Raw genomic sequence first — 12,044 nt, 5'->3', positions numbered from 1 at the left:
CCAGAGACTGTGAGATAAACAAAGAGGGTCCAGGTGTGAGAAAGAGTGACGTTCGGGGTTAGAGTTGGGATTCCTAAGCGCTCTGAAACAATCATCATTGTGAGACCAACACTGGATTATCATGTGGGAGGTTGTGCCTGTGTCTTAGATTACGGTTCTGGATTCTTGTTTTAAGACTAGGAATTATGGCCCTGTTCATGTTTTCAAACCTTTGGATTATACGAGGGTTGAATGAAAAGTAATGTCTCCACCTTCGTAACTCCTCAACAGACGGCAGTCCTGGTGTGCGGCAGGTCCTGGCTTGTTCAGTAGACTCTCCTCTACAGTTAATTCCATTTGGCAGGAAGCCTTAGCATTGAATGGTTGCGTTGTTAAAGTGCGAAGTATGGAATCCTGCACAGACGGGAAAGCCTTAGCATTGGATGGTTGTGTTGTTAAAGTGCGAAGTATGGAACCCTGCGCAGAAAGTCGGTCAATGTGACTTAAGCAACGTGCAGTCACTGAATTCTTGACAGCAGAAGGTGTCGCCCGAAAGGAGATTCATCAGAGAATGCAAGCTGTTTATGGGGATTGTGTTGATGTGAGTCCTGTGCCTCATTGGGCAAGTGAGTTTAAAGATGTTGAGGTGGGAACATCTGACTTGCGTGACAAACGAAGGGTTGGACGTCCTGTGACAGCAACCACCGAGTTTCACAAGCAAAAGGTTGACAGATTGATTCAGGGCAATCGTCGTATCACTCAGAGAGAAATTTCAAGCATCATAGGCATTTCACAAGAACGTGTGAGTCACATTATTGCTTTGCTTGGCAATCGGAACATCTGTGCACGATGGGGACTGCGAGACGCTGGTTATGGAAACAGAGTGTCAACTTCTTCTGGCTTCAGAAAACTTGTTCATCGTTGGCAGAAATGTATCCAATTGTCTGGTGATTATGTGGAAAAGTGAATAGTGGTGGTTAAAGAGCACATTCTCAGGATTATTTCTGCATTTGATTTACAGTAGAGTCTCGCTTATCCAACGTAAACGGGCCAGCAGAACGTTGGATAAGCGAATATGTTGGATAATAAGGAGAGATTAAGGAGAAGCCAATTAAACATCAAATTAGGTTATGATTTTACAAATTAATCACCAAAACTTCATGTTATACAACAAATTTGACAGAAAAAGTAGTTCAATACACAGTAATGCTATGTAGTAATTATTGTATTTACGAATTTAGCACCAAAATATCGCGATGTATTGAAAACATCGACTACAAAAATGCGTTGGATAATCCAGAACATTGGATAAGTGAGTGTTGGATAAGTGAGACTCTACTGTATTAACATACTCCCATCCAAACCCAAGTAACGAAGGTGGAAGCATTACTTTTCATTCAACCCTCATATCTCTGTGATTCAGTTTGGATTTTGAGCCCATGTTGAGTATTAGATCAAAGAATATCAAGTTGATGGATGTCATTCTGGAAATACCCGTGAAGTCTGGATATTGAGTGCTCCTTGGTTCTCGTTTATGCTGATTATTCTGAATTACCTTTTGGATATTAACTTAATTCACTTTTACCCTGCCTTTTTATTATATACTCTTTTCTGAGTAAACTACGTCCTTATTGTGGATTGCCTTTGAGCTGTGTGGTGCTTGGGTGCAAAGGAGTCACGGCAACGGCGGGGCTACAACAAAGGCCAACCCCCCCCCCCCCCAATGGAGCAAGGATGTGCAAAGTGAATCTGACAAGAAGAGAGATTTAAGAACGGGTAAAAGAGACGGGAGGAGGCTGCAATTTATTTATTTACTTACTGTCAGAGTTTTATATTATTTGGGTCATTTCTTATGTGAAAATGAATAAGTGTTTGCAAGAATCATGTCCCATCTATGTTTGACCAGCAGCAATTAAGACACCTGCTTAAGATTGAGGGCTATTAATAGAGTCTGAGTAAGTCTTGTGTTAGTGTTGTTGTGGTGTTGTTGTAGAGTGAGAGGAGAGAAGGTGAATATGAAGATGCTGTGATGGTGGCAAAGATGGTATTGCTGCTGAAAAGCTACTGAAGGAGAACCGAAGAGAGGTTTGAAGAGGTTTGAAGACGGAGAGTCCAGAAACCACAAAGGTTAAAGCTTGAAGATAAGAAAGCTTTGTTTTTGCTGCTGATAAAAGCAAAGGACTGTGTTTTGTATGTTTTGTTTATATAAATCTTTCTTTACCAAAGGACAGTTTGTTTTGAGGTTTTTCTCCTTGGACAAGGGTGCAACTTCCGCAGAAGGGGTTGAGAGTTTGGAACCCAATTTGCTAGCTGCGACACTTACTTCATTTATGTCCCATCCTTCTCACCTTGAAGGGACTCAGGGCGGCTCACAACAGGCACAAATAGATGCCAAACATACATAATATAGGGTAAAATATCAAGGTCGGGTGCTTGAATGCTATGCTCCAGCAAGACTATGTAAATAGTGTATGTTACTTCAATAAAGACAAGAGCCGCTGGTTTCAGCCGACAGCTGGGAAGTGTGCGTTTATTTCTGTGTGACTGTGCAGATGGCCAGATCGCCGAAGGAGAAGTCAAATTGAGACGGAAGGTGAATGTGTCTCAAATTAACCGTTTTTTTTGACAAATAATAATTACTTTAAAATCACATAATTAAAACATATAAATCTTAAAACCATTATTTAAAAGTCACACATTCCAAGGCAAATCCCTAGAGCGATTCATATATTAGAGGTGTGCAGATTTTTCATTACACGTCACGAGTCGGATCCAATTGGTTAAATTTGTACCTGAGATGCAAGAATCGAAACTTACGCAATACTTTTTCGTTTGAATTTTGTAAACCTGGGAAGCCTTCCAAAGTCAGTTTTATTTTCAGCGCAAGGAAGCAAAGCAAAGCCAAAAAGGCTGACATTCCTCTTTAAATGAATTGCCTCTCACTTTTAGAAGAGGGAAGAAGCAGGGAGAAAGCCAAGTTTGCTGGGAAAGAGATGGAGAAAGCACAGGGTTCTGGGAAATGTAGTTTGGGAAGGCGAAGAGCCCTATGGCAGAGAAAGCAATAGGCCCTGCTCTCAACTACATTTTCCAGAATTCTGTTCACATCAGAATAGGGGAGATAATAACAATATAATAATAACAACACTTTATATATATTCCGCCCTATCTGCCCAAGGGGACTCAGGGCGGATCACTATACACATACATGGCAAACATTTAATGCCATTTGGACAGACAGGACAGAACAGACAGAAAGGAGGTATGTTGCCTTGAAATCCAGCTTTGGCACCTTGGAGGTTGTGCTCGGATTCAGCCACAGGGGGGCGCTGTTGTTCCCTTCCCTATGACAAAGAGCCATAAGAACTTCCTCCTTCCTTTTGGTCACCGGCATTTCTGGTCTTTTTTTTATCATGATGTTGTAAAATACCTCCCCGGCTTTTTAGTGCTACCTAATTTTTCTACTTACAGCTCTAAATTTTTGAATTACTTAGGTAAACAGTGAGCTGGGCTGACCGTTGGGTGCTCACCCAGACCCGGGCTTCGAACTGGCCACCTTTGGGTTGGTAGATCTTATTGCTGTTGGTGATTTCCCAGCTGTGCTAAAGCCCGGCCCTCCATCGCAACAGCCCCCCTCATTCATTGACCAAGGGACCAAGCCTTTGGGCAATGTGTCCCTACGTCACAGCCAGAGTTCCCATGGACGGTTGAGTCTACAAAAAGGAGGTCTGGCTGAGACTTCTAGGTAGTCAATCTCTGTGCTCAGCTGGGAAGACATCCCTCCATGGAAGTTCTGTTGGTTAACATGAGAGAGGGACATTCAAGGACATAGCTCTTGTGCCCTTTTTAAAGAAGCTTTTTTGTCATAACTTTTTTAAAAATCCAAAAATTTGGGGGGAATGATCCCCTGTTATCCTGTGCCACTGCGGAGAAAATTTAAGGAGATCGCTCTTGTAGTGTTTTTATACATTAAAAAGGTTGTTAATAAAAACTGTGAAAATTTTCCAAAAATCCATGGATAAGTGAAATGTTCTGAAACTTGATGGGCTCACAGTGGTCAATGTGTTCTACAATTGCAGCAAGCTTCAGCCCAATAGCTGTAAAAATGAGGGAGAAAAAAGCCCCTGAAGTTCCTCCACTTGAGCAATTAGCAGAACGAAAAAGTAACAAAATTTCATTACTCTCGTTATAGTCATAACATTTCACTAATGAGACTTTAGAAACACTTCAGAAATGAAACACCAGCGCCCCCTAATTTTGCAATGAGTTTTGAAACATTTGTAAATGTCAAATTACGTTATGATTTCACAAATTAAGCACCAAAACATCATGTTTTACAATAAATCAACAGAAAAAGCAGTTCAATACACGGTAATGTTATGTAGTAATTACTGCACTTACGAATTTAGCACCAAAACATCCCAATGTATTGAAAACATTGACTACAAAAACATTGACTGCTAAAAGGTAGACTGCGTTGGATAATCCAGAACGTTGGATAAGCGAAGGTTGGATAAGCGAGACTCTACTGTATTTACTTCATTTATACCCCGCCTTTCTCACCCCACGGGGCACTCAAGGCGGCTTACAACTCCGGCAACATTCAATTCAGCTTAAAATATAGTAATAAGACACAACCCAGCACAGAGCTTCAAAAGAACAGATTGAACTGGTTGTTTTGCTAAAGACTTCAAAGCTCAGCACAGGGGAAGGTAGCGGGGATTAAAGTGCATAAATCTTCTCATAAGGGACGGGAATAAACGAGGAGGCTAATTAGCTAACACTGACATAATGGGCTGCGATAGGTATGCTCCAGCAAGAAAGATGACATTATGGCGCATGCTCACAAATAGGGAAAAGTTTCTTGGGAAACGAAAGTTAAGACTGGCAATATAAATAGAAGCTCGGCCCAAGAGCAGGCGTGGGGCTTCTTTCTTTTGCAAAAGCTCACTGTATGTTCATCTGATCAATAAACTCATTAAAAGAGAGAGAGCCAGGAGAAAAGCTTGGGGGAGGAGGAGGAAAAAAGTGTGGATGCTTTGCCGAGTCCCAAGGGCCCCACGGAGCACACTTTGAGAACCGCTGGACTAGAGATGTTTGGACCCTGAGCCTCAACACTCCCCTCCCATGGATCTCTCCCCAAAACAACCCCTTTCTTATCCCACCCTCTCCACCCCCAGTTCTCTTGCCCTAGTACCTGATCTTAAAGACGTGGATGGTCCCGTTGCAGAGGGCCACCGCCAAGCGCCCATCCCCAGCCACGGTGGCCATGCGGGGCCGGTCAATGCCGTTCTCGGCCGTCAGGAAGTCCCCGAGCACCTCCCCGGCCGGGGAAAGGGCCAGCACCCGGTTAAGCTCCCTCAAGACCACATAGACAGTGCCCCGAGGGTCGGTGCAAACAGACCCCGGCTGGCAGCCCCCCAGCTGCCTCTCCTGGCACTCGGCCACCAGCCCCCCATTCTCTGCAAAGAGCACCACGCTGTTATAGTGCCAGTCTGACCCCACAAAGCCCCCCTCACGCCTGGCCAGGAAGACCAGGCAGTGCCTGGCAGAGCCCCCCGGCCGGACCTTGCCCACCTGCTGCCCTTCCAGGTTGTAGAGCTCCACGTGCCCAGTTACGCTGACCGCCAGGCGGTCGCTCCCCAAGGCCGCCATGGCATGGTTGGCCTGACCTTTTGGCAGCGCCTTCTCCCAGGCCAGCCCCCCATGGCCGTCCAGGAGGAAGAGCCGGGAGCCGGCCGTGAAGGCCACCTTGCTGCCCAGGGCGGCCACGCTGAAAGGCGCCACCCCCTCGGGGACCGGCACCGTCCCCCTGAACTCCCCCTGCAAGGAGAAGCGCTTCAGCTGCCCGTTCGTCTCGTCGGCCACCAGAAGCTCCCCAGGGCCAAAGGGGCACAGGCCGGTCACCTGCGGGCGCCGCTTGTCCGTGGGGGTCTTGGCCCAGAAGCTGCAGGAGAAGAAGGCCTTGGGGGCCGCACGGCTGGGAGCTGCAGGTAGGACCTCTTGACTGGAGGGCTTTTCTGGGCTGGGGGCTTTGGGAGCCTCTCCCCCAGTCTGGGGCTCTTGCTGCTGCTGCTGCTTCTTCGTCTTCTTCTTCCTCCTCTTCTTCTCTGCTCTGCTGAGCTCCTCCTCCTCTTCTTCTTCCTCTCCCTCTTCCTCTAGGCGGAAGGGGCTGCGGCCTCCCTCCAGGTCCGCCAGGTCAATCTCCAGCCGGGGCAGCCGGATCTGCAGCGTCTCATCGGAGTGTCCCTCCTGGAGCTCCTTCAGCCGCTCAGAGACCAGTTGCTCCAGGGAGAGGACCTCCACCCCTTGGCCCTGGGTCAGGACCCTCCGGGCGAAGGCCGCTGTGCTGGAGGCCACCTGCTCCTGCAGCTCCAGCTCCGAGCGCAGGGCCGCCCAGGCCTTCCTCCGCTCCTCCACGTGCTCTGAAAGGCGGGCCAGCACCTCCTCCCGCTGGGACAGCAGCCAGGCCACCGCCCGCGAACAGGCCTCTTCCACCCGGGTCCGGATCCTGGCCTGGCCGGCCTCCAGCCCCTCCACCGCGGCTTCCAGGCCGGCCCTGTCTGTGGCCAAGCGACGTGCCACCGCCTCGACCTTCCCCAGGAGCTCTTCGACTGCCAGGCGGCGCTCCTCGGCCGCTTCGGCCAGGGTCCGGCAGGGATGCTGCAGGTGAGGGCCCAGGCGGCACTCCCGGCAAAGCGGGGCCGCGCAACGGTCGCAGAAGAAGCGCAGCTCCTCCCCAGAGTGCTTCTTGCAGCGGGAGGCCTGCCGCTCCCGCACCTCCCGGTCGTAGCGCCCTGAGAGGTATCCCTCCATGTCCACCACGCGGTGGTTGTGCGTCAGCCGGGAGCAGCGGTGCCCCCCAGCACAGGACGGGCACATGTCGTCGGCACAGTCCAGGCAGTGCGAGGAGGCCGGCCGGGGGGGCTCCTGCCCGATGAGGGGGCACAGGGCGCAGGCGGGGGAGGAGGGCGCCCTCCCTGCGGGGCAGGCCAGGTCCAGCAGCCCGTTGATGAAGAAGTTGGTCTTGAGGGCGGCCACCCCTCCGGCCGGGAGGGGCACCCGGACGCGGCACTCGGGGCAGCGCAGCGTCTGCGCATCCGCCTCCTCCTCGGCCGCCTCCTCCGCTTCCTCCTCCGCCCGCCCGTCCAGCAGTGTCTCCAGGCAGCCCTGGCAGTAAGTGTGGAGGCAGGGCAGGATCTTGGGCCGGCTGAAGCGCTCCAGGCAGATGGGGCAGGAGAGGAACCCACTGGCCAGCGCCTCCCACAGCCAGGAGGACGAAGGGGCTGCGCTGGGGGCGGCGGAGTGGCCTTGGGCGGCTGCCATGTCGGGGTCCCACCACCTGGGACGAAGGGGTCGCAGGACCTGTTGGAGACGGCAAGGAGCGGTCAGTGAGAAAAGGCAGGTTAACAGCCTATTGTTGTGCATGACCCCTTCTTTAGGACAGAATAGAATAACTTTATTGTCATTGTACATCATAAAACAAAGTTCAATGCTGCCTCCAGTGACATTATATATACCATTTCCTGAATAAGAGCTATCCCGAAAATAAGCCCTGGCATGATTTTTCAGGATTTTGAGGATGTGTGTGTTGTAGTTGGGCTAAGGGGCAGTTCTGGTACTACTGGTAAAACTGCTAGTAGGAGGAAAAGGGGTAATGGTGAGCAGGTGTTTGATGAGGAACAGCAAGTTCCTCATCAAACAAGCGGGTTCGGGAAATACTTATGGCTCCTTCTGAGGATGAAACGTTTGAAGGGTTCTCTAGTGAAGAGGAGTCAATGCTGGAAGATGATGGGTTAACAGAAAGTAGAGGAACTAAGAGGTCAACTTGGGAGCAAGAGTCAGATGAGGAAAGGGAAAGGAAGAAGATCCGAGATATACTTACTGCTCCCACGGAAGATGAAACGTTTGAAGGATTTTCTGGGGATGATGGGTCTGGGAATGGGATGGAAGATGCTGCAGAACCAGTTTCTGAGGGTGCATCGGGAGACTGGCACGCTACTGGTACACCAGGGACATGGGGAGATCTAAGTCTTGAACAAAGATGGAGTGATTGGAGGGCTGATGGGTGAGGTTCACCTATGAGATCAAGATCAGCTGTGGGTAATGATGACCGGGCGGAGGCCTCATCATCATCGGACTCTGAGGTGTAAGTTAAAAGTGGAGTTGGAAGTGAAGGTCCCTTGCAGAAGGCAAGGTGTCGTTTTGGGACATTGCTTTGTCGCTGCCTGGTCTCCTCGAGTCCTGGCTGTACAGCTTCGTGTTCCTGAATCGGTTTTGGCTCCTGACGACAACAACGTTCGTTCCTGGTTTGGCATTCCTGGCTTCCCTCTAGCTCCTGAGTTCGGTGTTGGCTCCTGATGACGACCACGCTCATTCCTGGTTTGGCATTCGCTGGCTTCCTTTTGGGTTTCTGGATTCGGCTTGGCTCCTGATGATGGCGTTGCTCGCTCCTGGCTTGGTGTTTGTTGGCTTCCTGCTGGTTCCTGAATTTGGCTTGGCTCCTGACGACGGCATCCTTACTTCTGGTTTGCTCCCATTTGTTCCTGAATTCGGCTTGGCTTTTGACGACGGCATTACTACTCCCTGTTGGCTACAGGAAAGGAGATTCCACTTGAACATCAGGAAGAACTTCCTCACTGTGAGAAGGGCTGTTCGACAGTGGAACTCTCTCCCCGGGGCCGTGGTGGAGGCTCCTTCCTTGGAGGCTTTTAAGCAGAGGCTGGATGGCCATCTGTCGGGGGTGCTTTGAATGCGATTTCCTGCTTCTTAGCAGGGGGTTGGACTAGATGGCCCATGTGGTCTCTTCCAACTCTACTATTCTATGATTCTATGATTCTATGAAAGGATGCCGTAAGGGAGAGAGAGAGGCTTCCTTTCTGCTGCCCTGGAAACTAGGACTCAAGGCAGCCATGGGTTCAAATGACAGGGAAGGAGATTCCATTGAACATGAGGAAGAACTTCCAAACGGTGAGAGCTGTTCAGCAGTGGAACTCTCTGCCTCAGAGTGTGGTGGATGCTTTGAAGCAGAGGTTGGGTGGCCATTTGTTGGGGGTGCTTTGATTGTGCTTTCCCTGCATGGCAGAAGGGGGTTGGACTAGATGGCCTTTGGTGTCCCTTCCAACTCTATGATTCTATTCTTCTTCTTTTCATTTAGGAAACCCCAGACCTTATCACAAAGGAAAAACCGGTATATGTGGCACCCTATGCACACAAGTTTGACAGCTGTGATGCCATGTTGCCCGGTGCCCTTCGGTGTGCATCCCGTTGTGACTCGTGTGGGTCCTGCACTTTCAGAAACAGGCAGCCCCAGAGTTGCAAACATCCGACTTACAAACTACTCCTAGATTTGTGTTGTCAAAGGCTTTCGTGGCCGGGATCACAGGGTTGTTGTATGTCTTTCGGGCTGTGTGGCCATGTTCCAGAAGTATTCTCTCCTGACGTTTCGCCCAAATCTATGGCAGGCATCCTCAGAGGTTGTGAGGCATGGATAAACTAGGCAAGGAAAGGAAAAATATATATCTGTGGAGATTCAGGGTGTGGCAAGAGTCCTTTGTCACTGGGAAGCCAGCATTAATGTTTCAGTTAATCACCCTAATTAGCATTGGAAAGGTTTAGTCTCTTGCCTGGGGGGCAGCCTTTGTTCAATCAATAGCCATCCTTGGGGCTCCTCTGCCCTCAGAGTGTTGCTTCCCATCTACTGTTCTGATTTTTGAGTTTTTTAATACTGGTAGCCAGATTTTGTTCTTTTTCATGGTTTCCTGCTTTCTGTTGAAGTTGTCCACATGCTTGTGAATTGCAATGGCTTCTCTGTGTTGTCTGACACGATAGTTGTTGGAGTGGTCAAGCATTTCTGTGTTCTCAAATAATATACTGTGTCCAGGTTGGTTCCTCAGGTGCTCTGCTATGGCTGACTTCTCTGGTTGAGTGAGTCTGCAGAGCCTTTCATGTTCTTTGACTCTTGTTTGGGCAATGCTGCGTTTGGTGGTCCCTATGTAGACTTGTCCACAGCTGCATGGTATCCGGTAGACTCCTGCCAAGGAGAGAGGATCCCTCTTGTCCTTCACTGACCGTAGCATTGGTTGGATTTTCTTTGTGGGTCTGTAGATAGTTTGTAGGTTGTGCTTCTTCATCAGTTTGCCTATGCAGTCAGTGGTTCCCTTGATGTCTGGCAAGAACACCTTTCCTCTGGGTGGATCTTAGTCCTAGATTTGTTGTCGAAGGCTTTCATGGCTGGGATCACAGGGTTGTTGTATGTCTTTCGGGCTGTGTGGCCATGTTCCAGAAGTTCTGATGTTCTGGAACATGGCCACACAGCCCAAAAGACATACAACAACCCTGTACTCCTAGATTAGAACAGAGCTGAGACAACAGGAACGGAGAGGAATCTCCTCCGTAGAAGGAAGGATGGAAAATCCACTCCTGGAAGAGTCATTATCAGGGGCAGAAGGGGCTCCACTGAAACTTTATCCCAATCCTTGTTTATAAAACAAGTTTTTTTAAAATATTGGGAGGCAGATTGTGCTCATATTCATGGTTTCCTCCTTTCCGTTGAGTTTCCCCACCTGCTTCTTGCAGATTTCAACGGCTTCTCTGTGTCATCTGACACGGTGGTTGTGAGAGTGGTCCAGCATTTCTGGGTTCTCAAACCACGAAAATGAACCGAATCTGGCTCCCAGTATTTAAAAACTCTAAAATCAGAACAGTAAATAAAGAGCAAGACTCAAAAAGCAAGGGAATTCCAGACAAGAATCAACTGGGGCCAGCGAACACCTCCCAACGAAGGGTTCCCCTAGGCAGGAAGCAGCCAGGCTTTGAAGCTGCAAGGCTACTGAATGCTGGAACTCTCTCCCTTTGGAGATCAGACTTGCACCCACCATAACCACATTCCGAAAAAGCTTGAAAACATGGCTCTTTCAATGTGCTTTCGAATAATCCGCTGCACTTTCACCATACAGTCCAAATCGCCCTGCCGGCTCCGAGCCCTTTACCCTGCTCTGGTTCCACTATGCCTGTTTGCACAAGTCTGCCCCTCCCATGTTTGGTTCTGGATATGTATTTTAATTTTAATTTGTAACTTGTACTGTTTTATGTATATGTCAACTGTTGTTTTTAGGGCTTTGTCCCCATGTAAGCCGCCCTGAGTCCCCTTGAGGAGATGGAGGCAGGATATAAGAAATAAATTATTATTATTATTATTATCATTATTATTATTAATCAAGGTGGCCAATTGCAACATTCACACTTGCCTCAAGCAGGCAAGTGTTCTCTCTTTCACCCTCCACGTCATTCTACAGATATATAAACCTCCCTTGCCTAGTTTCCAACAGACCCCTCAACCTCTGAGGAGGCCTGCCATAGATGTGGTGGAAACCAGGGCCGTAGCCAGAAAAAATTTTCGGGAGGGGTTTTGAAAATTTGGGGGGGGGTTGAACCCCTGACCCACCCGCCCCCCGGGTTCAGACCTATCAATATCTGCTTGAGATAGTGCTTTAAGAGTCCCTCCAAGAGTCCCTCCATGTTTTGCGTCTCATAGACTTAGCATGAGGATTTGGTTAACCAGTTAAAATTCACGAGTAAACCAGGTTTTTTTTAACTAGAAAAATTTGGGGGGGGGGTTAAACCCCTAACCCCCCCCCCCCCCCCGCTACAGGCCTGGTGGAAACGTCAGGAGAGAATGCTTCTGGAACATGGCTAGGCAAGCCCGGAAAACTCACAGCAACCCAGTGATTCCGGCCATGAAAGCCTTCGACAACACAATAAAATACAATAATATAGTACAGGGGTCCCCAAACTAAGACCCGGGGACCCCCGCCCTCATTTATAATATAATATTTTTCTATCAGTTTTAATAATATAATATATTGTATATACATATGATGTTGATAATATTCTCATTTTATACAATATAATACTAATAATAATACCAAATAATAATATTAATTATATGTTATATATTACATATAATATTACAGTATAGTGGTATAGTTCAACATAGTAATATATAATGCTAATATTGTGCTATGCTAATAATATAATATATTGTATGTATATACAGTTGCTCTGAG

The 12,044-nt window shown here is 48.5% G+C and overlaps 1 protein-coding gene across 1 annotated transcript; it reads right to left on the bottom strand.

The window, feature by feature from the left end:
- Positions 1-1,771: 1,771 nt before the first annotated feature.
- On the bottom strand, positions 1,772-7,455 carry LOC134292394 (E3 ubiquitin-protein ligase TRIM56-like). Its single transcript, XM_062957183.1, has one exon. The coding sequence runs from the start codon at positions 7,453-7,455 to the stop codon at positions 5,167-5,169; it is 2,289 nt and encodes a 762-aa protein (XP_062813253.1). The 3' UTR covers positions 1,772-5,166.
- Positions 7,456-12,044: the final 4,589 nt, after the last annotated feature.

The sequence above is a fragment of the Anolis carolinensis genome, chromosome 6 (assembly GCF_035594765.1).
Source record: "Anolis carolinensis isolate JA03-04 chromosome 6, rAnoCar3.1.pri, whole genome shotgun sequence".
NCBI classification, from domain to species: domain Eukaryota; kingdom Metazoa; phylum Chordata; class Lepidosauria; order Squamata; family Dactyloidae; genus Anolis; species Anolis carolinensis.
Note: the sequence above shows the minus strand (reverse complement) of the source record. Positions and strands in the feature narration are given on the sequence as shown.

Bases quoted from the DNA above. Each gene is read 5' to 3' on its own strand.
- LOC134292394 (XM_062957183.1), bottom strand. From the start codon at position 7,455: ATGATGTACAATGACAATAAAGTTATTCTATTCTGTCCTAAAGAAGGG.